The 27,425-nt window shown below is 45.8% G+C and overlaps 1 protein-coding gene across 2 annotated transcripts in view; it reads right to left on the bottom strand.

Annotated features, from left to right (window-relative positions):
* The window catches only part of LOC134957828 (flavin-containing monooxygenase 5-like), a 147,527-nt gene that overhangs the window by 52,555 nt on the left and 67,547 nt on the right, over positions 1–27,425 (bottom strand). For both annotated transcript variants that reach the window (XM_063940027.1, XM_063940028.1), the window contains exons 2-4: positions 26,948–27,108; positions 23,481–23,669; positions 21,957–22,119 (exon numbers count right to left, since the gene is read on the bottom strand). In XM_063940027.1, the coding sequence (XP_063796097.1) occupies positions 21,957–22,119; positions 23,481–23,669; positions 26,948–27,108 (513 nt within the window). The remainder of the gene's footprint in view (positions 1–21,956; positions 22,120–23,480; positions 23,670–26,947; positions 27,109–27,425) is intronic.

Below are 27,425 nucleotides of genomic sequence, written 5' to 3' on the forward strand. Positions count from 1 at the left end.
GGTATTATTGTACAGACGCCATGTTACTGAAGATCTGTCCAGTGTCGGACCTACATTTTTGGGGCCCCTGAAGCTTAAACTATTATGGGGTCCCTTCAGAACCAGTCACAATAACGCAACGTTCAGCAAGATCCAAAGGGCCTTGCTACCCTTGCAAGGACAGCACACATCACTCAGCACCAGCTTACCTTATAAGATGCCTCCTTGTCCCAGGCTACTTCGCACCTTTCAGTGCTCCCAGCCCCTCCCTACAACAGGCCTTCTCAGGCTCTGCCATTCTTGGGATGTCACAAAGAGAAGTTCTGCAGGTTGTCGGGAATTGTACTTTAAAACAGATACGTTTCATGCTGTTTATAGAGTGCAAATCACAGAGCTAGACTACAACTCTCAGCAGCTCCCGCAGTACTAAGCTTCGTGTATCCAAGCTGTAATAGCAGCTATGCTGTACTAGAAGCCTGGCTGTCGTAGTGTTATTGGCATTGACATCTTCCTCTCCCACCACTCCACTTCTGCCACTCCCCTTCGACAAAATCTACACTGGCTCCCATTCCCCTACAGAATCCTCTTCAAACTGCTCACCCTCACATACAAGGCCATCTCTAATTCCACTGCTCCCTACATCTCCAACCTCCTCTCCCTTCATACCCCGTCCCGCCCACTATGGTCGGCTGATGACCGCCGCCTCTCCTCTGCCTTGGTCACTGCTTCCCATGCACGAGTTCAGGACTTTGCCCGTGCTGCACCCCTTCAGTGGAACGCGCTCCCCCGCTCCATTAGACTCTCCCCGACCTTGCAAAGCTTCAAACAGGCACTGAAAACACACCTATTTATCAAAGCGTACCCCTCCAATGCATAACCTAGTCCTTAGGCTGCTCCTCCATCCCCCAGCCCCACACCTTGAACATCTCTGCTTTGCTTGCATACTGCCATCAGGCTTCCTCCTGCTTGCTTGCACCTCATGTCATCTGTCTGTCACCCCTCCCCACTAGATTGTTAGCTCTTCAGAGCAGGGCCCTCTTTCCTATTGTTGTCCAAGCCCTCTTCTCGACACATTTCAGTCAGCGACCATCTATACCTGCTTTTTCTCCTACTGGTAAAGGCTCCTCTCTATCTATGGCCGCCAGCCCCAAGTAGTACATTGATTACTCCCTTCCTACTTACATCTAAGCTGTATTATGTTTTGAGAACTGTGGTGCTCTTTGTTACCTGTACTCCATTTTTGTTATTTAATTACTGTTATGCTAAGTTTTGTCTCCCTGTACTGTCCTTTGTACGGAGCTGCGTAACACTTGTGGCGCCCTATAAATAAAATGTAATAATAATAATAATAATAATAATTGACATGCAATGAGGACATTGACTGGTGAGGCACTGGCTAATATCAGAGCCATATTTACTCCATATACAGCCCATCCCCTCTGCAAGCAGCACAGCAATGGGTAGCAATCACAGACTTATAAGGGGACAGTCTTGAGATTACATTACATGACTCCTCACAGATCACAATGCCTCCCCTCCTCACAGATCACACTGCCTCCACACAGCCGCCTCCCCTCCTCACAGATCACACTGCCTCCACACAGCCTCCCCTCCTCACAGATCACACTGCCTCCACACAGCACCCCTCCTCACAGATCACACAGCCTCCACACAGCCTCCCCTCCTCACAGATCACACAGCCTAACCTCCTCAAAGATCACACTGCTCCCACACAGCACCCTCCTCACAGATCACACAGCCTCCCCTCCTCACAGATCACACAGCCTAACCTCCTCACAGATCACACTGCCCCACACAGCACCCCTCCTCACAGGTCACACTGCCCCCACACAGCCCCCCTCCTCACAAATCACACTGCCCACTCCTCACAGATCACACTGCCTCCCCACAGCCTCCCTCCTCACAGATCACACTGCCTCCACACAGCCCACTCCTCACAGATCACACTGCCTCCACACAGCCTCCCTCCTCACAGATCACAGTGCCTCCACACAGCCCCACTCCTCACAGATCACACTGCCTCCACACAGCTCCCCTCCTCACAGGTCACACAGCACCCCTCCTCACAGGTCACACTGCCTCCACACAGCCCCACTCCTCACTGATCACACTGCCTCCACACAGCTCCCCTCCTCACAGGTCACACTGCCCCCACACAGCACCCCTCCTCACAGGTCACACTGCCTCCACACAGCCCACTCCTCACAGATCACACTGCCTCCACACAGCCTCCCTCCTCACAGATCACACTGCCTCCACACAGCCCCCTCCTCACAGATCACACTGCCTCCACACAGCCTCCCTCCTCACAGATCACACTGCCTCCACACAGCTCCCTCCTCACAGATCACACTGCCTCCACACAGCTCCCCTCCCCACACATCACATTGCCCCCACACAGCTCCCCTCCTCACAGATCACACTGCCTCCACACAGCCCACTCCTCACAGATCACACTGCCTCCACACAGCTCCCCTCCCCACACATCACATTGCCCCCACACAGCTCCCCTCCTCGCAGATCACACTGCCTCCACACAGCTCCCTCCTCACAGATCACACTGCCTCCACACAGCCCCCTCCTCACAGATCACACTGCCTCCACACAGCTCCCCTCCCCACACATCACATTGCCCCCACACAGCTCCCCTCCTCACAGATCACACTGCCTCCACACAGCTCACTCCTCACAGATCACACTGCCTCCACACAGCTCCCCTCCCCACACATCACATTGCCCCCACACAGCTCCCCTCCTCGCAGATCACACTGCCTCCACACAGCTCCCTCCTCACAGATCACACTGCCTCCACACAGCCCCACTCCTCACAGATCACACTGCCTCCACACAGCTCCCCTCCTCACAGATCACACTTCCTCCACACAGCTCCCCTCCCCACACATCAAATTTCCCCCACACAGCTCCCCTCCTCACAGATCACACTACCTCCACACAGCTCCCCTCCTCGCAGATCATACTGCCTCCACACAGCTCCCTCCTCACAGATCACACTGCCTCCACACAGCTCCCCTCCTCACAGATCACACTACCTCCACACAGCTCCCCTCCTCGCAGATCACACTGCCTCCACACAGCTCCCTCCTCACAGATCACACTACCTCCACACAGCTCCCCTCCTCGCAGATCACACTGCCTCCACACAGCTCCCTCCTCACAGATCACACTGCCTCCACACAGCCCCACTCCTCACAGATCACACTGCCTCCACACAGCTCCCCTCCTCACAGATCACACTTCCTCCACACAGCCTGCCTCCTCACAGATCACACTGACTCCACAGTGTGCCACAGGGTAATACATAGCACAGAGAGGGCACAGGGTAACACATGGCACAGTGGGGCAACACATGATACAGGATAATACATAGCACACAGGGGCACAGGGTAACGCATCACAAAGTTGGGCACAAGGTAATACATAGAATGGAGGGCACAGACTGATGCCTCCGGCTGGGTCCTCGGCTGCTGCTGGGTCACAATCCATACTTCCCACCATGACCCATTCTTATCAATTAAATAGTTCAACACAGGTGACGCCAATCATATATTAACTTATTAAGTGGAAAGTCCAGGTAGAGAGCATTTTGTGACTTGTCCCTCCTGGAATGGGACATGTTGGGAGGTATACTCCTTCCACAGGGCCCCCCCCCCTGTCTTATTTGCCCTGGGCACCCCCAAGGCTTAATCCGGCCCTGTCTGTGCAGCATTATTGAATGCAGCTTGGCCCCACTCCCAGCTCCAGACACTTGATGACATATGGACCAGGCAGAGCTGGTCACTGCCTCTCCCTCCAGCACAGCATATTTGGTGACATATGAATATGAAACTAGTAGAATAATACAAAGAACAACTTATTTTTTAATTGTTGAATTTTTCAGCAAAATCTATGGATGTATATATAATTTATAAACATCTTCTAATCATTTTTATAGTCAAAACTGTGGAGTCTGATAGGGAACATGGCAGATGAGGCTTGTCCCTGGTTATTGGTGACGAGCTATAACCATACAGTATATAAAAAACAAGAGGTGAAAATCTGATTGTTTGGTGTTAAAATGCACAAGCGAGGTGAGTGATGAGTCTGTCACTAAAATAACCTTATTTTAATAACACACAATTAAAAAAAATGACATCTGACATCTATAGAGGCTACCTGACTCCGAAACGTTGTAGATCTATTGGCATAATGGGGAAAAAAGCCTGTTTGAAATGTGGCCAGGCTGGGACTTTGTTTTACCACTGTATGTCGATTGCCCCTCAGTTAAACATTATTGGAAATCAGTGCAACTGTTTACTAGTACACATTTGCTTAATTATGCACCTTTAATCCCTGAATGAGCAACTTTTGAGGTTATTAGCCGAAACTGCCCACTTTAACATCGGGATAAGTAGCACTTATCACTTGTCAGACAAAGTTACATTTATAACCTTTTTACATGAAGCTTTAGTGAATTACTATAACGAATGTTATATCCGCTAATCTCTGGTTTCCTTTTCTTTTGATGTACAGTATATACTATGATACTCTACTTAATAAAAAGTATATAAAAAAAATTCCACCGATTTTGTTGAGAAATTCACTCATTAAAAAAAAAAAAATTGCTTCAGTGCCCCTCTGGGGTCCTGAAGATTGAGCTTCAGTTTTACAGTAGATCCGCCCCTGGTCCTGCACATGTGCATAAAGCCAGAGTCTAGTGCACTGCCAGAGAGGAGGGGGCCCAGATGAAGCCTGCACACAGGCCCTCTCCTCACTTAAGCTGTCCCTGCATCAGGGAATTTTATACTGTATTTACTTCCAAACTAACTATTTACCCAGGCCTGTTGGAGGGATCCAGCAGGGGACCTGGGCCAGCTACTGAGGGGGACGAATGTCCCTCATTGCAGTGTCCCTCTCCGGGAAGCTTATACCCCTTTCACATCGCATCAAAAACCTGGTATATTGCCGAGTTTTAGCTGTGTCAACCCGGTTTGAGCTGCAGTGTGAAAGCGCCATAATGAATTTTACCGGGTACGACAACCCGGTATTTCAACTCTTGTTAAAAGAAGGATCCTACACAGTTCAGAACCGGTTAATTTGGCAGTGTGAAAGCCTCAGACCCAGTATATTAAACCCTGGAATCTTAAAAACGAGGTGATAGGCTGTCTCCCTGCATGATGTCACCAGCTTGAACCCGGAAATAACAGGCAGCACTCTGTAAACAGTGAATGAGCATTTATTATACTGCATTCACAGTGCTACAGTACTTTTACAATATGGCAACCTGGAGTGATGAAGAAGTTAGGGAGTTATTGAGGATTAGAGGGGAGGCTGAAATCACCAAGCAAATTACATGTACTGTAAAGGATGCAATAACCTATAAAAACATCACAATGATGCTTGCAGCCTCTGGTTTCCAGCGTACCTCACAGCAGGTAATAAATGAGGTAATATAGTTAATACTGAGCACTGAGCAGGGATATAGAGGCAGATAGAGAGGCAGCAGGGACTAAGGGATATGCAATAGGGACAGATAGAAGCAGCAGGGACGTAGAGACAAATGGAGGCAGCAAGGACATAGGGACAAAGAGGAGCAGCAGAGACAGAGAGAAGCAGCAGGAACATACAGTAGGAACAGAGAGAGGCTGTAGGAACAGAGAGGCAGCAGGGACAGAAGAAAATAGAGGCTATAGGGACAGAGGCAGCAAGAACAGAAAGAAAGAGGCTATAGGGACAGAGAGGCAGCAGGTACAGACAGATACAGCAAGGGACAGAGAGAGGCTGTAGGGACAGAGAGGCAGGAAGAGAAATAGAGACAGAGAGGCAGCAGGGACATAGAGACAGAGAGAGGCTGTAGGAACAGAGAGAGGCAGCAAGAGACATAAGTACATAGATAGGTGACAGAGAGGCTGTAGGGACAGAAATAGGCAGCAGGGATGTAGGGGCAGATAGGCATCAGGGACTTAGGGAGAAGCAGTAGGGATAAAAAGAGAGGCACCAGGAGCATAGAGACAAATGGAGGCAGCAAGGACAAAGAGGGAGCATCAGGGACAGAGAGGAGCAGCAGGGACGTAGGGACAGAGAGAGGCAGCAGGAACATACAGTAGGGACAGAGAGAGGCAGCAAGAGATGGAGATATAGAGAGGCTGTAGGGACAGAGAGGCAGCAAGAGACATAGGGGGTAATACAGACCTGATCGCTAGGGTGCGTTTTTTGCAGCCCTGCGATCAGGTAGTCGCCGACTCCAGGGAGATGGTAAAAGTGGTGTGCGTATGAATTTGTAGCAGAGCTGCACAAACATCAGTTTGTGCAGTCTCTGCTCAGCCCAGGACTTACTGTACAATGCTGCTGCGATGGATTGCTGGTGATCGGGTCTGGAGCTGACGTCAGACACCTTCATTCCAAACGCCTGAGCCCGCCTTCATTTTCCCGGACACTCCTACAAAACTCCTACAGGGGCAGCAGAGACGTAGGGACAGATAAGGGCAGCAGAGACGTAGGGACAGAGAGAGGCAGCAGAGACATAGGGACAGAGCGGGGTAGCAGTTGCATACTGCACCTCCATAGTGCAGCCTGGGACCCCCATGGGGAGCACCACCGTACCCTCCCTCTCTGTGTACCTGCATATTCTTATGTCCCAAAACTTCATCATCCACACACCTGAAAAAGAGGGCGATGGAGCTCTTTCTCCATGTTTTTCTGGATACTACTCGGATCTCCTCATGTGCATGAGGGTGGAGAGCTCAGTAAAGGAGTACTGGTGTGGAGGAGGGGGGTGGTCAGGGGTGCCAGGGGGAGAGCACAGTAAAGGAGTACAGGTGCGGGAGAGGGGTGATCAGGAGTGCTGTGGGTGAGGGGGGGAGGGGGGTTCAGAGCACAATAAAAGGAGTACTGGTGCAGGAAAGGGGGGTAGCAAGGAGTGCTGCAGGTGGGGGGCGCAAAGCACAGTTAAGAAGTACTAGTGCACAGGTGCAGGGGTGAAGTTTGGAACTATTAGGTAGGAGAGCACAGTAGTGCAGAGGTGAGGGGGGAAAGGGCACAGTAAAGGTGTACTGGGTTGGGGGGTTGGGGGTGCTGCGGGTGGGGGCAGAGCACAATTAGGGAGTACTGGTGTGCAGGTGAGGGGGGGGGGGGGCAAAGTTTGGAGCTATTAGGTGGGAGAGCACAGTAGTGTGGAGGAGGGGGTGCCACACACATAAGTGAGAGCCACGAGGGGACATAAGTCACAGGAAAGGGTAGAGAGGGGAGAAAAGAAGTAGGCGGAGAGCAACAGTATAGGATAGTGATGGATCTTGGGAGGGGCCAGCGCCAGATCTATCATTAATTAAGAGGTGAGGTGACCTGCACCTCTATTGGTGCTCGGAGCTCGTGCTTAAATGGCTCCACCAGTGCTACGGCCCTCCTGACAGCATGGAGCGGGGTGGGGCGGCATCTGTGGGCCAGGATCACTACTGGGCAAGCAGGGAGCATGGAGCGCACCCACTACTTCTTGGGTTGGGTGACACCTGCAGCTGTTGTTCATGGGGAGGGGTAGCCACAGGCTTTAGAGCTGAACAAGTGCAGGGGGAGCTGCGAGCCCTGGAAGCATCTCGGGCCCCATAGCAGCTACACACTCGGTAGTTACGCTACTGCATGTGATCATTACATGCATGTAGGCCACAATTACACTCATACTGCAAACATGGAAATAAATGAAGATAATAACCCATATGCTGGCACCTTGTACTTTGTGAAGGGGTGATCAGCGTTACGGCTGGGCAGATCTATGTAGTGTGTGGCTGCAAGGGATTGGATGTGTGGCTGCACATTGCATGGATCTTCTCAATTATTGTGCTGGTTAATTATGTCCTTATGTGCTACTGGAAAAATGGAGGGGGGGGGGAGCAATTCTCTTTCTGGTTCAGGGCACCAATAGTCTAGTAACAGCTCTGGCTGTCACCATTATCAGTGTTTATCTGCACTAGAGATGAGCGGATTCGGTGCTCAGAGAACCGAAATGTACCGAACTTCGCGCTCTGAACCCAGTTCCGAGCCCGGCTCGGGTTTTCCCGCCTGACTCGAAAACCCAAACGAGGCAAAACGTCATCATCCCGCTGTCTGATTCTCGCGGGATTTGGAGTCCATATAAGGAGCTGCGCGTCGCGGCCATTTTCACTCCAGTCTCGGAGAGTGTAGTGAGATGACGTGTCTCCGTCCTCAGTATCTGTGTGGGGGCAGTAAAGTGGGGTAGCGAGTATTGTGCTGTGTTGTGCTGCTCAGTACAGTCCAGTGTAGTCAGTGTATTGTGCTGCATCAGTCCAGCCAGTGACAGTGTTCGTGTCCTCTGCTGCTATATGTCCCCAGTGCTGCTGGCTGCTGTATAAGTCCCTAGCAGTTTTGCTGTGTTGTCTTGTATCAGACCAGGGGTAGTATCTCTCTTGTGCAGCATCAGTCCAGTGACCAGTCATAGTGGTGGTGTCCTCTGCTGCCATATATCCAGTTAATTAATTCAATTCAATGCACTAGGTTAGATGAGACAGTAAATTTCTCAATGTATTGTTACCCAGTACAATAAATTTTAATTTTTGGGATACAGTTTAGACACTTATAGCGTGGTCTGTCTGGAACTAATTCCATTGACATAACCAGTATCAGATTAACCAATACGTGATTTGTGTCTCTATCTTATCAATTTCGGTGTCTGCCCTCCTCCCGGTGGCGAATTTGGTCCCTGCGATGCCTAGTGTAATCAGGGCCATCTAACACCGCAAACGGAGGAGCAAGGGCTTATCACTGTATCTCCCGTTTCGTGATCAGCGGTTGCCTGTCCCGCTCTCACCCCCGTCCGCTCACGGAAGACGGCGGCAGCAGAAGGGGCGGCATATCTTCACGCTGTCTCTTTCTATCCTATTTCTGTGCACTGAAACTTATACCTGACACTTATATAAGGGAGAGGGCATGGAAGCCATGCTATGACAATAACTGTTACAAGAAATAAGTATTAATGCAGATATTTGGCTTTCTGGGTAGCTTGCATGATAATAATTTTTAAAGTCATATGTTCAGGATGATAATTTTCTCTGACCATTGGGAGCATGAGTTATGATTTATTCATGTGGCTTTATGTTAATCATGATATCATGTTCAAATGCAGCACCTGTGGCATATCGTTTATGACTTAATGTATGTTATCATAAACAGATAGCCTATGAATGAATTGTATGAAAAATGTTTAATTCACTAAGATTCATTTCAAGGGTACCATTAGCTGGAGATGACTATGAAATAGCATCTAAAGTTTTAGAATTAAAAGTTTAACGATTGGTGTAGTGATGTGTTACATGTATTTACTCATTTGATGCTTTAAAATACCACCACTACCATTATTATTTGGTGAGCGCATTATATATATATATGTTTATTGTATTTGTATTGTATGTTCATGTCTAGTTAGTTTTTTAACAAGAGTGAATAAAAGTTATGTTTTATTAAATCACTAATTATACACACAAAAGACTGCTCCACAAAGGGACTTTTTTCTTCTGGAAATCATCTCTGGGTTTCCTTTGTTAGAGTATGTGATATTCAGTTCCGTGAAGCACCTCCGGCGTTGATATTAAATTAATGTAAGAAAATTCTTGAACAAGCTGGTTTAAATACAATTGTATCCATTTATTATTGTTTATGTTCTGTGCGGGATACAAAATTTCCTTTTTATAACGACAGTAGTCCTGCAGGATATGTCACTGTCAAGACTGAGGAGTCCTCTCCTAACTGGGATTCTTCCGGAGGATCCTTGAGTGGTACACCTGCTGTTGCTGCCCCTGCTGCTGTTGTTGCTGCTGAGAGTCGATCGTCATCCCAGAGGGGAAGTCGGAAGACCACTTGTACTACTTCAACTAAGCAATTGACTGTCCAACAGTCCTTTGTGAGGAAGATGAAACATGACAGCAGTCATCCTGTTGCAAAGCAGATTACTGAGGCCTTGACACTTATGTTGGTGTTAGACGTGCATTCGGTATCCGCCATTAGTGCAGTGGGATTTAGACAATTGATGGAGGTATTGTGTCCCTGGTACCAAATCACATCTAGGTTCCACTTCACTAGGCAGGCGATACCGAGAACGTACAAAGACGTCAACAAAAGGGTCACCAGTATCCTACAAAATGCGGTTGTATCCAGTGTCCACTTCCGTGGACAATTGGAACAGGGCAGACTAAGGACTATATGACTGTGACAGCCCACTGGGTAGATGAATGGCCTCCCGCAGCAACAACTGCAGTAGCATCAGTAGCAGCATCTCGCAAACGCCAACTCGTTCCTAGGCAGGCTACGCTATGTACCACAGCTTTCCGTAAGAGGCACACAGCTGACAACCTCTTACGGAAACTGAGAGACATCATCGCAGAATGGCTTACCCCAATTAGACTCTCCTGGGGATTTGTGATATCGGACAACGCCACCAATATTGTGCGTGCATTACATCTGGTTCAAATTCCAGCACATCCCATGTTTTGCACACACAATTAATTTGGTGATGCAGAATTTTTTGAAAAATGACAGGGGCATACAAGAGATGCTGTCGGTGGCCCGAAAAATTGCAGACCACATTCGACATTCTGCCACCACATACCGAAGACTGGAGCGACAGCAAACACTCCTGAACCTGCCCTGCCATCAACTGAAGCAAGAGGTGGTAACGAGGTGGAATTCAACACTCTATATGCATCAGAGGATGGAGGAGCAGCAAAAGGCCATTAAAGCCTATACAGCCACATACGATATAGGCAAAGGAGGGGTAATGCACCTGAATCAAGCACAGTGGAGAATGATTTCCATCTTGTGAAAGGTTCTCCAACCCTTCGAACTTGCCACACGTGAAGTCAGTTCAGACACTGCCAGCTTGAGTCAGGTCATTCCCCTCATCAGGATTTTGCAGAAGCAGCTGGAGAAATTGAGGGAGGAGCTAAGACGGAGCGATTCCACAAAGTGAGTGGGACTTGTGGATGGAGCCCTTCATTCGCTTTGCCAGGTTTCAAGGGTGTTCAATCTGTTGAAATCAGAGCACTACATTTTGGCCACCGTGCTCAATCTTAGGTTTAAAGCCTACGTTGTATCTCTCTTTTCACAAGTCTGCAGAGGTGCAAAGACCTGCTGGTGAGTAAATTGTCAACTCAAGCGGAACGTGACCCATCAACAGCTCCTCCTTCAATTTCTTCCGCCACTGGTGCTGCAAGGAAAAGGATAACATTTCCTAGCCCACCCGCTGGCGGTGATGCAGGGCAGTCAGGAGCAAAAGCTGACATCTGGTCCGGACTGAAGGACCTGCCAACGAATACTTACATGTCTACTGTCACTGCATATGATTATGTCACCATTGAAAGAATGGTGGAGGATTATATGAGTGACAGCATCCAAGTAGGCATGTCAGACAGTCCGTACATGTACTGGCAGGAAAAAGAGGTAATCTGGATGCCCTTGCACAAACTGGCTTTATTTTACCTAAGTTGCCCCCCCCTCCAGTGTGTACTCCGAAAGAGTGTTTAGTGCATCAGGTAACCTTATCAGCAATCGGAGTACGAGGTTACATCCACTAAATGTGGAGAAGGTGATGTTCATCAAAATGAATTATAAATTCCTCCGGGAAGACCTTTACCAGCAATTGCCTGCAGAAAGTACACAGGGACCTGTGATGGTGGATTCCAGTGGGGACGATTTAATACTCTGTGAGGAAGAGGAGGATGTACACAGTGAAAGGGTTGAGGAATCGGAGGATGAGGTCGAAATCTTGCCTCTGTAGAGCCAGTTTGTGCAAGGAGAGATTGATTGCTTCTTTTTTTGGGGGGGCCCAAACAAACCACTCATTTCAGCCACAGTCGTGTGGCAGATCCTGTCGCTGAAATGATTGGTTTGTTAAAGTGTGCTTGTCCTGTTTATACAACATAAGGGTGGCTGGGAGGGCCCAAGGACAATTCCATCTTGCACCTCTTTTTTTTCTTCTTACCATCATTTGGGGACTATTTTTTTAAAGTGCCATCCTGTCTGACACTTCCGTATATGTCCAGTGGTACTGCCATTTAATTCCAGTGATTTGGGCGTATAATTCCAATGATTTTGCCATTTAATTCCAGTGATTTTGCCATTTAATTCCAGTGATTTGGACGTATACTTCTAGTGATTTGGAAGTATAATTTCAGTGATTTTGGCATTTAATTCTAGTGATTTGGATGTATAATTCCAGTGATTTGGACGTATAATTCCAGTGATTTGGATGTAAAATTCCTGTGATTTTGATGTATAATACCAGTGATTTGGACGTGTAATTCCAGTGATTTGGACGTATAATTCCAGGGATTATGTCTATCCCATGCATGCTTAAATTGCTCTACTGTCTTAGCCTCTACCATCTCTGGTGGGAGGCTATTCCAGTTGTTCACTACACTTTCTGTGAAGTAATTTTTCATTAAATCTCCCCTGAACCCCCCCAGTCTCAGTGCATGTCCTCATGTCCTATTGCTTCTCTTCATTTAGAGAATGTTTCCCTCCTTGACCTTGTTAATACCCTGGTTTATATATTTGAAAGTTTCTATCATGTCCCCTCTTTCCCTCTCTGCTCCAAACTATACATATTGAGCTTTTTTAGTCCTTGTGTATGTTTTGTGATGTAGGCCATGAACCATTTTAGTTGCCCTTCTTTGCACAGTCTCTAATGTGTTAATTTCCTTTTGAAGATATGGCCTCCAGAATTGAACACAGTATTCTAGATGAGGCCGTACTAATGACCTATACAGTGGCATTATTACTTCTTTCTTTCTGCTGCTGATTCCTCTCCCAGTGCAGCCAAGCATCTGACTTGCCTTTCTCTTTGCTTTGTTACATTGCTTACCTGCCTTTAAGTCACCTGAAATAGTGACTCCTAGATCCCTGTCCTCCTCAGTAGTTTCCAGTATAGTGCCATTAATACTATATTTAGCCTTTTGATTTTTGAGACCCAAGTGCATTATTTTGCATTTTTTTGGCATTAAACTGTAATTACCACACTCTTGACCATTCCTCTAGTCCACAGGTTCTCAAACTCGGTCCTCAGGACCCCACACGGTGCATGTTTTGCAGGTCTCCTCACAGAATTACAAGTGAAATAATTAACTCCACCTGTGGACCTTTTAAAATGTGTCAGTGAGTAATTAATACACCTGTGCACCTGCTGGGTGACCTGCAAAACATGCACTGTGTGGGGTCCTGAGGACCGAGTTTGAGAACCACTGCTCTAGTCTACCTAGATCCTCAATCATTTGTTTTACCCCACCTGGTGTGTTTACCCTGTTGCATACCTTTGTATCATCTGCAAAGAGGCATACTTTCCCTTTAATGCCATTTGCAATGTCACCAATAAAGATATTAAAAGGCACTGGTCCAAGTACAGATCCCTGTGGTACTCCACTGGTAACATTCCCCTACTGTGAATGCACTCCATTAACCACAACTTTGTTTTCTATCCTGCAACCAAGATCTTATCCATTCAATAATCCTAGTATCCAATCCCAAACCTTCAAGTTTATTTAGCAGTCTGCGATGTGGAACAGTGTCAAAGGCCTTACTAAAGTCTAGATAAGCTATATCTACAGCTCCACCTTTATCCACCATTTTAGTCACACCGTTAGGAAAGTCAATAAGATATGTTTGACATGATCTTCCCCCAGTGAACCCATGCTGTTTGGGATCCTGTAGATTGCTGGATTTTAGATAATCTACAACTCTTTCTTTTAAGAGTGTTTCCATCAATTTTCCTACTACTGATGTAAGACTAACTGGTCTGTAGTTGATTGCTCTTCCTTGCTTCCAGTCCTCAGGAATTACTCCTGTAGCTAATGACTGGTTGGTTGAATAATTCTGTCAATGGTGCTACCAGTACCTCTTCAAGTTCTTTTAGTATCCTTGGATGTATCCCATCTGGCCCCATAGATTTGTCCACTTTCAGTTTTGAGAGTTCTGTTAGGACCTTCTCCGCTGTAAATGTACTTGTTTCATTTTCTTGATTATCCCTGCAACTTAACTGTGGCCCCTTCCTCTCTCTTTCAGTAGTGAATACTGAGCAAAAATAATGATTAAGATGATCTATTACATTGTCTCCTTGAACTAGACTCCCAGTCTCTGTCTTTAGTTTTATTATTCCGCATTTTTGTTTTTCTCCTTACGCTTATATACCTAAAAAAATTTTTTGCCTCCTTTACCCACCAACTGGGCCATTTTCTCCTCAGCTTGTGCCTTTGCACATCTGATTACCTTCTATCTAACAAGATATATCTCTGTCTTCATTTTTTTGTGTCTGCTTATATTTCCTAAAGGCCATCTTTTTTGCTTTCACAATATTTGCTACTTCTTTTACAAACGACACTGGCTTCCTTTTCCTTGTGTTTTTCCGAACAGTTTTGATACAAAGGTCTGTTGCCTTTAATGTTGCACTTTTTAATGCTTCCCATCTCTCCTGCACTGCTTCCAAATTCCTCCACTCTGCTAAAGAATCGCTTACACATTTTCCCATCCCTACAAAATCAGCCTTCCTAAAATCAAACACCTTAGTTTTTGTATGGTATAAGTCAGTCTCTGTCTTTATGCTGAACCATACTGCTTGATGATCACTGGATCTCACCATTTTCTCCAGAAGACAAATGTAGAGATGGATGGAGACCCGCTGGGGCTGTAAGACCACCTTGACCAGCTGTTGAACTGCCTGAGCCTTGTCTGGAGGAAGGAAAATACGCTGGAGTGCCGTGTCATGTCTAGAATCATTCCTAAAAATGGAATCTTCTGGGTGGGTCCCAGGTGAGATTTCTGGAAATTGAGAATCCAACCATGTTGTATCAGAAGATGATGCGTGATCACAAAGCTTTCTGGTAGTGCCGTTTTGGATGGAGCCTTTATTAAACAGATCATCTAGGTAAAGTACAATGTTCACTCCCTGTGTTCTCAGAAGCACCATCATCACCACCATCACCTTGGTGAATAATCTCAGAGCTGATGACTTGGAATTGATAGTGAGAATCCCGCAGTGTAAAACGGAGATACAGAATGCTTAATGAGGCGTCCAAATGGGGACATGGAGGTATGCATCCTTGATATCCAAAGACACCAAGAATTCCTCTTTCAAAACCCGCAATCATAGATCGTAGAGACTCCATCTTGAACTTGAAAACCCATAGATAAGGATTGAGGGATTTCAAATTCAAGATTGGCCAGACGGATCTATCCGGCTTGGGAACCACAAACAAGTTGGAGTAAAAACCGTGTCCCCTTTGATGTGGAGAGACTGGGATAATCATCGCCTCCAATAACCTGTTGATGATCTCCTTTAGAGTTGTTCGTCATCTGAAAATGGAAAACCAGACGTGAAAAATTTGGGGGCTGGAACTCGTAATCTATCTTGTACCCTTGTGCAACTAGATTTCTAACCCAAGTGTCTTGGCAATTGCGTCTCCAGCCAGAACTGAAATCCCTGAAATTCGCTCCCACTCTGGGAACCTCAGGTGAGAGTGAAGACCATCATGCAGTGGTCTTTGCGGCAGGCTTAGGGTCCTGCTGGGAAGTGACTGCTGTTGGACAACCCCGACCTCTGGTACCTCTGGCTGCGTTAGAGGCTCCTATGGCGAGGCTTCTGAATTTGGTAGTAGGACGAAAGGAAGGCCATGTATTTAACTAACAATTTCCATAAGCATTTTCCTATCTATACTTTTCACTTTAAAAACACCATGCTCCACAAACTGTTTTTCCTCATAGCACTTCATGGTATCCTCTATAAAATGACATCGTCCCTCACTATTCCTGTTCTGTATCGCTCTGTACACATTGCAGCCTCATTAATCCACTCCCCTCTTATTAACACTCATGAGCTTTTAACCTATCTATGTACACTAACTGTCACATCCTCTACCTGTCACCATAAGAAACTATCACACACCTCCCCCAACTATACCTATCTCTCTCTTCTTCTGCTTCTACTAGCTGGTGACATATCCCCAAATCCAGGTCCCATCCACATACCACGCTCACATTCAGCTGATTCACAACGGAATATAAAATCAACAAACCTTATCAACATCACATGTCTCCCATCTACCTCCAAGTCACTAAAATGTGCTTTATGGAATGCACGCTCTGTTTGCAACAAATTAACAGCTATTCATGACCTTTTCATAGCAAACAAATTCAATATGCTGGCTATAACAGAAACCTGGCTCACACAATCAGACACTGCCTCCCCTGCAGCACTGTCACATGGTGGCCTCCACTTCACACACACCCCCAGGCCTGGTAACATTAAAGTAGGTGGTGTTGGAATATTACTGTCCAAATCTTACACGCACATCGTTTTACCACCTGTTCCCTCACTCACATTTACATCCTTTGAAGTACACTCTATTAGGATTTCCACCCCTTTCTCTCTGCGTGTTGCAGCTATCTATCGCCCACCTGGGCAACCCAAAAAGTTTCTGGAAGATTTTTCTGCTTGGCTCCCTCACTTTCTATCCTCTGACATCTCCACCATCATTATGGGTGATTTCAATCTCTCTATTGACAGTCCACAATCTCCCCAAGCCTCTAAACTACTCTCTCTAACCTCCTCTCTTGGCCTCTCCCAATGGACTGACTCCCCTACTCATCAGGAGAGCCACTGCCTTGATCTTGTATTCAGCAGACTATGCTCTGTTTCTGAACTCACTAACACTCCTTTCCCTCTCTCAGATCACAACCTTATCACATGCATGCTCACCTCCATTACTTCAAACTCAATGTCCCTAAAGTCTACAAGGACACCTCTTACCCGCAGAAATATTAACGCTATTAATTTTCAACAACTATCTACCTCTCTGCAACCACTGCTCTCACCAATTTCTACATTCACCTCTCCAGATACTGCTGTGTCACACCTTAACCAAACTCTAGAAACAGCACTTGATGAAGTGGCTCCAGCTACCCATCACACTCCACGTAGACTTAGATGTCAACCGTGGCACTCTAAATACACTAGACACTTACAAAAACTCTCACGTAAAGTTGAACGCCAGTGGCGTAAATCTCGTAGTTCAAGTGACTTTCTCACATATAAGACCACCTACCACTCTTATCGTAATGCTCTGGACACTGCCAAACAAACATATTTTCAATCTCTCATCTCTGCTCAAGCCTCTAACCCCAAGCGACTTTTTAATACATTTAAATCACTTCTTGTCCCTCCCTCACCTAACCCACCAGCCACTGTCAGTGCGCAAGATCTTGCTTCCTATTTCAAGGACAAGATTGACAAGATCCGAAATGGTATGCTCTTCCACAGCAAGTGACCTGCTCAATTCCCTGCCTGAACCCTCTAACACCTTCTCTTCCTTTGATCCTACAAATGAAGATGAAGTATCTGCACTCTTTTCATCTGCCTACTCTAATACCTCTCCCCTTGACTCTTTACCCTCACAAATTAGTAAAGCTCTGTCTACTGTGCTCATCCCAACCTTAACGAATATCTGTAATCTCTCCCTGTCTACTGGTATCTTTCCTTCTCTATACAAGCATGCAGTGATTACTCCCATTCTGAAAAAACAAAACTCTGACCCAAACTCTCTCTCTAACTACCATCCCATCTCTCAGCTCCCATGCCCCTCCAAGCTACTTGATATACTTGCCTACACTCGCCTCACACACTTTCTTAACTCACACAGCCTACTGGACCCACTTCAGTCAGGATTTCGTGCCCAACTCTCCACAGAGACAGCACTGACTAAGGTAGTCAATGATTTGGTCACTGCTAAATCTAAAGGACATTACTCTCTACTTATTCTCCTTGATCTCTCTGCTGCTTTTGACACTGTTGACCACTCTCTTCTCATACAAACACTACAATCCCTAGGTATTCAGGACACAGCCCTTTCTTGGTTCTCATCCTACCTATCTAATCGCTCCTTCAGTGTTCGTTTCTCTGATTCCACCTCTCCTTCGCTACCTCTCTCAGTTGGAGTACCGCAAGGCTCAGTCCTAGGTCCTCTGCTTTTCTCTATCTATACCACATCTCTTGGCAAACTAATCAACTCTTTCGGATTTCAGTACCATCTGTATGCAGATGATACTCAAATCTACCTATCCTCCCCTGATTTGTCACCATCTGTATTGGGCCGTGTCACTGAATGCCTTTCTGCCATTTCATCTTGGATAACATCTCGCCACCTCAAACTTAATATTTCCAAAACAGAACTAATTATATTTCCACCGGCCAATAGTAGTTTCCAACCTGATATCTCTATCACTGTTGAGAACTCTGCAATCACCCCTACCCCACAAGCTTGCTGCCTAGGTGTCATTCTTGACTCTGAACTGTCCTTTGTTACCCACATTCAATCTGTCTTAAGATCATGTTACATACATCTAAGAAACATATCCAAAATACGACCATATCTTACACAAGACACAGCAAAAACTCTAATCCATGCTCTCATTATCTCCCGCATTGATTATTGTAATAATCTCCTGACCGGTCTTCCCAAACATAGGCTCTCACCACTACAATCCATTTTGAATGCAGCTGCGAGGCTAATCTTCCTTGCCAGACGTTCATCGTCTGCAGATCCGCTCTGTCAGTCCCTCCATTGGTTACCGGTATTCTACCGTATTAAATATAAAATACTTTTACTCACATACAAGGCTATTAACCAAACTGCACCAACATACATCTCTTCACTCATCTCAAAATATCTCCCTACCCGACCTCTCCGCTCTGCACAAGATCTACGTCTCTCATCCACACGCATTACTTGTTCACACTCAAAATTACAGGACTTTATCCGGGCTTCACCCACTCTGTGGAATGCCCTCCCACGCACAGTAAGACTCGCCTCTAGTCTCCAAACCTTTAAATGTTCCCTGAAAACTCACCTCTTCAGACAAGCCTATCAAATTCCAGACCCACCCACATAACCTTCAGTGCTTCCCTATCTAATTACATCCTCTGTAGAGTATTCATAACATCACATATCTTGTCTTTCTTTAGTCTCACACCCTCCTGACACTTGGATAACTTTGTGGGGTATCATCATACAACCCATTAAGAACCTAGCAATCTGGTGGACCATTATGCAATAGGTAGCATCTATCCTTGTGTATCTATGCCTATTTCCCTATAGATTGTAAGCTTGCGAGCAGGGCCTTCCTACCTCTGTCTGTCTGTTTTTACCCAGTTTTGTTCTATTACTGTTGTTCTAATTGTAAAGCGCAACGTAATATGCTGCGCTATATAAGAAACTGTTAATAAATAAATAAATAAATGTATAGGGACGTCGGTGTGGAGGCACTGCAGAGGGAAGATATGTAGGCTTACAGCCTGTAGCCTGCAATATCAATTTATCCAAATCGGGTCCAAACAGAGCCTCACCACCACATGGTATCCCTTCCACTCCCCACTTGTATTCAGTATCCACCAGCCACCGGTGAAGCCACAAAGCCCTATGAGCAGAAATAGCCATAGCAGAGATCTTTGAATTAAGCAGACCAATCTCGCATAAAACATCACAAAGGAATACAGCTGACTCTTGAATATGTTGTGCCAATGTCACCAGATCAGAGAAGAGACTCTCCTGAATACCAGTCACTAGCTTCTGAGCCCAGGCTTCAATAGCTCTGTTCACCCAGCAACTAAATAGGACTGGAAATAGCGCCACCCCTGCTGCCTTATAGATATAATTCAGTGTGTTATCTAGTTCTCTATCCGATGGCTCTTTAAGAGTGAAGTTCCCAGTATTGGGAGCACAATTTTTTTTTAGACAAGCGGGTTACCGAAGCTTCCCACAAACGACTATTTTCAGGAGGAAAAGTATATTAAGTAAGAAGTCTCTTTGTTACTGAAACTTCTTATCTGGATTCTTCCATGCTTCCTCAAACTGGGAGTCCAGTTCCTGTGCCACAAGGAAAGTGAGAGAAGACCTCTGCTTTGGTCCAAAAAACGAAGGATGAGATGGTTCCGGAACCACGTTTGGAATCTTAAGGACCTCTCGAACAGCCATGATGACAGCTGCCACCCCCTGGAAGGCGTTCTCATCCTCTTGTAGCAGGTATTCCTCTGATTCCTGTGTAAACTCACCCTCTTCCAGCTGCGGCATATCATTGTCAGTCATCCAGCTGTAACACTGCTGGCAGCTGATGTTTCTTTTGCACCTGTTGAGAAGTCACAGGAGAAGTCTGACTAGCCAGAGCCATGGCAGAAGCCAACCCCTCAACTGACTTTGTCAGAGTCTGAGCCCATGCAGATTCAGGGGTCTGAAAAGTATGCGCCTAAAAATTAGCTCTATCCTTTCTGGCTGCAGCCAGTTCAGTATATATGTTAGACATCACTCCGGTAAATGTAAATAACCAACCTGGGGCCGTGTCCTGTGCCCTGGAGGCAGCTTGTGAAGCAGCCTCCTCGGAGCACTGTTCACAATATAAATATATATTTGCAGAAGTCTGAGTAAACTTTACCGAACAACTCTTACAGGTAAAGACCTTTTGAGAAGCTTTAGATGCAGTACCTTTTCCAGTCATTCTCACAGAACAGCATAAATATAGAAAATACGTTATATGTGTTTTCTCCTGTCCAATCCAGTCCCCAGTGTAACCTGAGTCTGTGGGCGCACTTAGCTGGCTGTATAGTCACTTGAGCAATCTCACCAGAGTACTGTATAGGCGGTAGCTGAGTCTGTAATGGTGGCTCTGCATGTGTAGGAGTGCCGGGATGCTGCCTGTGACTCCGCCCCCTCACACCAGCCTTCATGTAGGGGGGATCGGGAAAGGACAAAAAGCATGCACCCGCTTTTATCTGGCAGCTGTCTCGGGAGTGAGACCGGGAGGCGCGGTGTGTAGCGTACAAACGCTGTACCCACTCTTCCTATTTGCTCTGTGTAGGTGCGCTGTACCTATTACCGCTGCCTGTCATTAAAAAAAACAGGGTTCCTGCTGAAAGGTCCCCTGGATTATACTTACCAGCTTGTTATTCAGCCAGCTAGCCGGAGTGCTGGCTGTAGGGACTCAAGAGCACAGCTGCACGCAGCGCTGTCAAGGCATCCTGAGACACAAGTCCCAGCATCCGGGGACCCGGGCGCCAACCTCAAGAGGTGGGAATGGGTTCCCCTTTAGCTCCCATGCAGCAGGGAGCCAGGGGCCAACTGGCTTTCCTGAAATTAATAAAGACCTAAAAGATAAAAATATATATATATATCTGGAGCCCTCCAGAGTAGTGACTGGCTCTGAGGGCACTTTTTCTAAAGGTGGGTACACACTAGTAGATATATCTGCAGATCAATTGATCTGCAGATATATCTATGGACGGATCGGGCAGTGTGTTCAGCATACACACTGCCCGATCCGTCGGGGACTGACGTCATGAACTGGGCGGGCGTGTACACACGCCCGCCCAGTTCAGCTGTCAATCACCGCCGGCCGCCGCAGCATGTGTACGGGCGGTCGGCCGACCGCCCCGTACACACACAGCGACGCGCCAATATATCGGTAGATATATTGGCCGTCGGCTGTGCTGCACGGCCGACGCGATACGTCTGTGAACGACAGAGTTCACAGACGTATCGGCCGTACACACTGGCCGACGGTCCCACGATATATCGGCCGTTCAAGAGAACGGCCGATATATCGACCAGTGTGTACGGGCCTTAAATCTGAGCTGTAGGGAGGGACACAGAGGGGAGGAGCCAGACACACACATAAATTCTTAAAGTGCACCGGCTCCATGGACCCCATCTATACCCCAACGTAGCCTGATCCCAGCGTCCCCTATGGATGAATGAGAACTAAAATGTTGAAAAAAATCATTGCAACCTTTCCATGTGTCGACCTTTTCCCTGTATCGACCATGTCAATATCGACAAATAGTGGATATCTTCAAATTAAATTAATAGAATATACAGTATTTTAGATACAAAAGAGAAATACCGTTTAAAAGTGTATAGTAATACCTGGAAAAGTGTGAAGTGGTAGATTTGCAGTTGTGTGATGACCAGAACAGACCAGTATAGCATCAAAGACATGTGTCTGCTGCTTTCCTTCAGTCTCTGTGACAACATCCCACTGACCAGTGGTGAGAAAATCTGGACGTTTCTTAACACTGCAAACAGCAGTCTTCATGTAAAGAAATCAAGAAGATAGTTACTGTATTTGAGATCAGTTATTTTATTGGTTTTGATGAACTATCGCCATAGTTTAATCTAACAAAACTTCAGTGACACATACCAATAAGCTCTAGATTACTAACGAAGCCGAGTGTGTAGAAGCATAAAAGGAATAAGCCTATCCCAATAACGTAATATATTAACTAAAGGCTTAAACTAAACATCAAATGTTTTTGTTTTTTTAAATATACAGCATGAAAAAACAAAAAAAATACTACTCTATGTACTTGGCTGGACACAATAAACCCTAACCAGTCCGGTTACTTCACTTTTATAAAATAAATCCAGTTAAGAATTCATATACAGTAGTTAGTTATTAACTAACTAGTTAATAATTAAGATTACTATGTTTAATCACTGTCAAATATACTTTACTGCATCATGTGCACAATGAATTATATGCTAGGAAAAATATGTAGTTCATCAGTTCATTTGTCACATTAAAGGAAAACAAACAAAAAGCATTTAAAGCCTAAATAAATTATGAAGCTATAAATGGTTCATGGATCTTTGTCATGAAGACTGAACCTGGCCAACCATTATTAGGGTACAAGTTATAAAGCTGGAAAAATGATGGATCATCATAACAGTAATGTTAGCACTGGCATCTGTGTGCGCCCAAACAGAATATACAAGGGGAGTGGCTCTAGACTGCGCACCCTAGTTGCTTGTAATGAGAGGTGCTATCTGCTGACAGTAATAGTGCTACACATAGAGGAAATGGATGCAGATGCACTATGCAATCATTACCATAAATTGAAATATCTATTACAGTTAAATATCATAAGAGGTTGTTTGCATTTATTTGGCCAAAGATATGGCCCCACCCAGAGCATCCAGGTCACCTCTGACAGGCAAGCCCCTAATCACATCTAGAGTGCAGGGCACCCCCACACCAGCCAAGCCAAAACCCCTCCCAGGGCATCACACTAGTGAAAGATAGCAGTAAAGTGTTACAGAATATCAGGTATGTAAAAGTAGTTATGTGAAAGTAGTGTAGAGAGTGTTATAAGAATAAAGAGTATGTGATCAAATACATGGATAAAAAACAGAAGCAAAAGATAGTGATATAAAATGTGAGTATAAGTGCTAAGATGTGATGTTTTGGAGTGGCCCAGACAGAATAGCTTGGGGGTCCCCACTCCCCAATGTTCACCCCAAACCCAACTCTTTCATTGTTTCGTCAGGCGCCATCTAGTGGCCGCCGGCATGCAAAACACTTGAATTCCCCCATAGAGGTGAGGAGTAGCGTTAGCCTTTTATTAGGTAAGATGGTATGATACAATCCACACAACTGCTTCTTGTTATTACCTTTAATTGGATATATTTCAGGAGGTGAAAATGCTCAGCATACTGGCGGAAATACTGTAGCACTTTGGAATTATGCATATAATTGGGGAAGTCATCAGGAATAGGGAAATCAGTGTAACACATCATCTCCTTGGATGTATTAATGATAACAGAATAGTAAATACTGGCTCTGCCCTCTTCGGGAACATCCTGCAATAAACAAGATTCAGGTATACTTTCAGCACTGGTGTCAATCATGAAAAAATAATATATAATAAATATTCAACTGTACAGTAACTGTATTTGTATCTGAAAGAAAGTAAGATCAGCATAAAACAGCAAAATGCCAGACTTGTCAGAACATACAAGTAGTATACTGTAATTTACATTTCTCTGTATGTGTTTTGTTGCATTTTGTGAAATGCAAATGTACAGTATATACAAGAAATCCCCTAAGACTCACCAACTTTACCTTTGCTTACCATATTGTCACAAAACATCCTAGTTTCAGCTGCCATTGGGTTAATTACCTGTCACCCCACTCCTGACTCCAGCTCTATGGCAGTCTTCTGGGGACCTGGTGCAGCCCTTTGATCATCTGCATCTCTCTACAGCTCCCATGCTTTTCAGTGGCTTCCATTTGCTGGTCACAGCCATGACATTCTGAGTCAGGTGACTGCCCAGGCACCAGAAGGATACCAGTCTGCAGTCACATGATGTCCACAACCAATCCCCGATCTGCCCGGGGTATAAAGTGACTTCCTTGGGAGATGGAAGGGGCCAGTGCAATGTTGTCTATAGCCCTGTTTAGACATCCCCCAGTAATGTCCTGCATTTCACCTTGATTTATGGCTATAAGTGACAATCTCAACTTTGCTGCATTACTGACTCCTGTATCCAGCACCATTGGTTCAGTCATATATCCTGCACGATTGGTTCCATTCTAATATCCTATGCCATTAGTTCCAACCTGATATCCTGCACTATTGTTTCCAGTCTGATATCCTGCACCATCGGTTCCAGTCCGATATCTTGCACAATCAGTTCTAGTCCGATAACCAGTACAATCAGTTCCAGTGTGATAACTAGTACTATCAGTTTCATTACAGTGCTCCAGTTTTTTTGGATTCACCAAGGTGATCCAGCATCCAGTACCAACCTGGTTCAGGGGGCCGTGACCTGCGCTTCGAGTGCAGCTAAGCCCAAACTCCCTTACAGGGGCCCCTTTTGAAGACTATGGGTGCGTTAGACTCCGCACTTCTGTACCCGCTCCATTCCCAAGTACCAGCCTGCATCCTCACCTCTTCCAAATTTAGTCTGGCTCCATTCAGGAGACTACAGTATTCCGGTTGCTTTCCAGTGCACTCACCTATCCTGCTATTCTGGTTCTCAGCAGTCCAGCTATCCATTTCCATACCAGAGTATCCTGCTGTTCATCTCCATTCTGGAGCATTCAGTTGTTCTGTTCATTATGTCAGCATTCCAGTTCCGTTATTATTGTTATTAAATTTTCTTTATAAAGGCACCACAAGAGTTTCATAGTGCCATACTGTACATACAGATGTAGCCACTCTCATTGTCACAGCTCTGATTAGGTTGCCGCAATGTGTACGCCAGCATGGGTGATGCATATGCATTGCATTGCTTAGTTGTAGATGCAAATAGGCACAGCCAGGCGTAGCTAGTCATTGGGGTGGTAGTCATGTGACCGCCGGTCGGCTGACCGACAGTCACATGACCTCCTCCGTGAGCCCGACGGCTCACTATCCCGATGGTCGGCATGCCGACCAACAGGGACTATTTCCACTCGTGGGTGTCCACGACACCCATAGAGTGGGAATACCGAGCCCGCAGCGTGGCGAGCGCAGCGTGGCGAGCGCAGCGAGCCCGCAAGGGGCTTGCTGCACTCGCCCCTCCCCGCCGGGATCCCGGCGTCGGTATGCTGCCGGGATCCCGGCGTCGGTAAGGTGACCGGCGGTCAGGAGACCGCCGGTCACCCGTACTACACCCAGTCATTGCTGCTATGTGTATGCATGTGTGTACGCATTGCAGCAATGATGAGTCTAGCTACATCTGTATGGCAGACATTGGACCAATACAGGGTATACAGTACTTAACACATACAGTAGTAACTAAAAAACTAAAACACAGCACAAGTAACAATTTGCACCACAATTCTCAGTACACAATAAAGCTGAGATGTAAGGAAGCAATACGGAGTAATCAGCGTACTATTAGGAGCAGGCAGCCATTGGAAGACAAACAGTAATGAGCAAGAGGAGATATGGCTATAGACATACACTGAGTAAAGAGCCCTACACACTAAGCGATGTTGGCGATTATTATCAACCATCGATATCATTGATGGTCGATTCTTTTTCACCAACAATTTAAAGCCTATATACCGGACGATGTCGATTGCCAATTTGGATGATATGAGAGTACAGACATCTATATCGTCCAAGTTGACTGGCATGTTTAAACAATGAACGTTCAATGATGAACAATTGCGGGCACGCGCATCATTCAAGCATCCACACTGAAAGTATGAACGATTTATTGTTAATTTGTAAACGACATCATTTATATCTTTCAAATATATCGACCAGTGTGTGTAGGGCCCTTTAGAGAGAGCTGTAATTGAAGTGTGAGAAAAGAGGGTTGTGAAAACAGGAGGGAAGAGGACTCTGCTCCAAAGAGGTCACAATCAAGGGAATCCTATTTTCTGACTCCATATCATTCATCATCTGAATAAGCATCACCTGGACTTCCTTCAGGTCCTTAGCTGCATCTCCAGCACCCACGGTTGCCAGCTGCATTTACCTGTCCATCAGCCCCTCACAGAGAGATCACTGATATTACTCCTTAGTTCTACCATCTTCTATGAGCAGAGATGACTTAAGGCCATCCAGTTTTCCAATGCTCACCACAGACTGCAGGCCAGCCTAATACTCCAGTTCAGGTACTGTACACAAGCAAACTGATACATGACACGTATGATACAACAAGTAATTTTCTTATATTTATCCTTCATCCACGTTCGGTGGTGGTCTATTGGTTTCATACCTTTTCCCGGGGACCTGGTGCAGCTCCATCATCTACTTATGGGTCCCAGAGGTCACGTACAGTGCAGTTTTGGGTCATACCTTCGATGCTCCAGCATTCTGGGGAGTATTAGCCCTAACCATAATCCTTACCCCTAACCCACCCCCTAGTGTCTAATCCTAACAAACACCTGTAGCCTTACCCTAGTCCCTCTCCCCAGCAGTTTAACCCTAACCTCCCCCTGCAGCCTAACCCTAACTGTTAGCATCCTGAAGATGTCAACATTGCAAATGGCAACATTGTGAACCATGTCAACATTCTAAAGTTGACATTATGGTGTCAACAGTCAACATTGTTCCTGTTGACTCTCTGACCAGATACCCTGCTTCACAATTCCCACCCTACTACATAAACCCTTATCTACTAAACAGAAATTTCAATACCTTAAATCTCCAGAGTCCTCCAATATCGTCAGTCCTTTCAAAGCAAGTGGGCTCCAGACCTTCATCTAGGCAGCACTTAATGGCAGTTATTCCACTGCAGCCAGCACCAATCACTGCAACTCTCTTAACCATAGTGTTGTTTTCAGTTTCAGAATGGAAAACTGTTAAAAGTGATAACATAATTATTGACTCATTTTAGTTAGCTATGGGATCAATATAAAACAGGGATGTGCAGTGATCTAAATGGCTCAGGAGACACTGGCTAGCACCAGAGCCAAATTTACACGAAAAATATGAGCCAAAAGGTACATCAGGGCATAATACACAGGTACAGCAGTATATAAACTTCTGGAAATCTGGTGAGTTTTGATTAGAGATGTGCAGAAAAGATAATCAGCCATAGATTTATTAATCCCAGAGTTTTGGCTAGAAAAATTATTACAATAATGCAAACATGATATTTCAAACATATTATTTG

The sequence above is a fragment of the Pseudophryne corroboree genome, chromosome 9 (genome assembly GCF_028390025.1).
Source record: "Pseudophryne corroboree isolate aPseCor3 chromosome 9, aPseCor3.hap2, whole genome shotgun sequence".
Lineage (NCBI taxonomy): Eukaryota > Metazoa > Chordata > Amphibia > Anura > Myobatrachidae > Pseudophryne > Pseudophryne corroboree.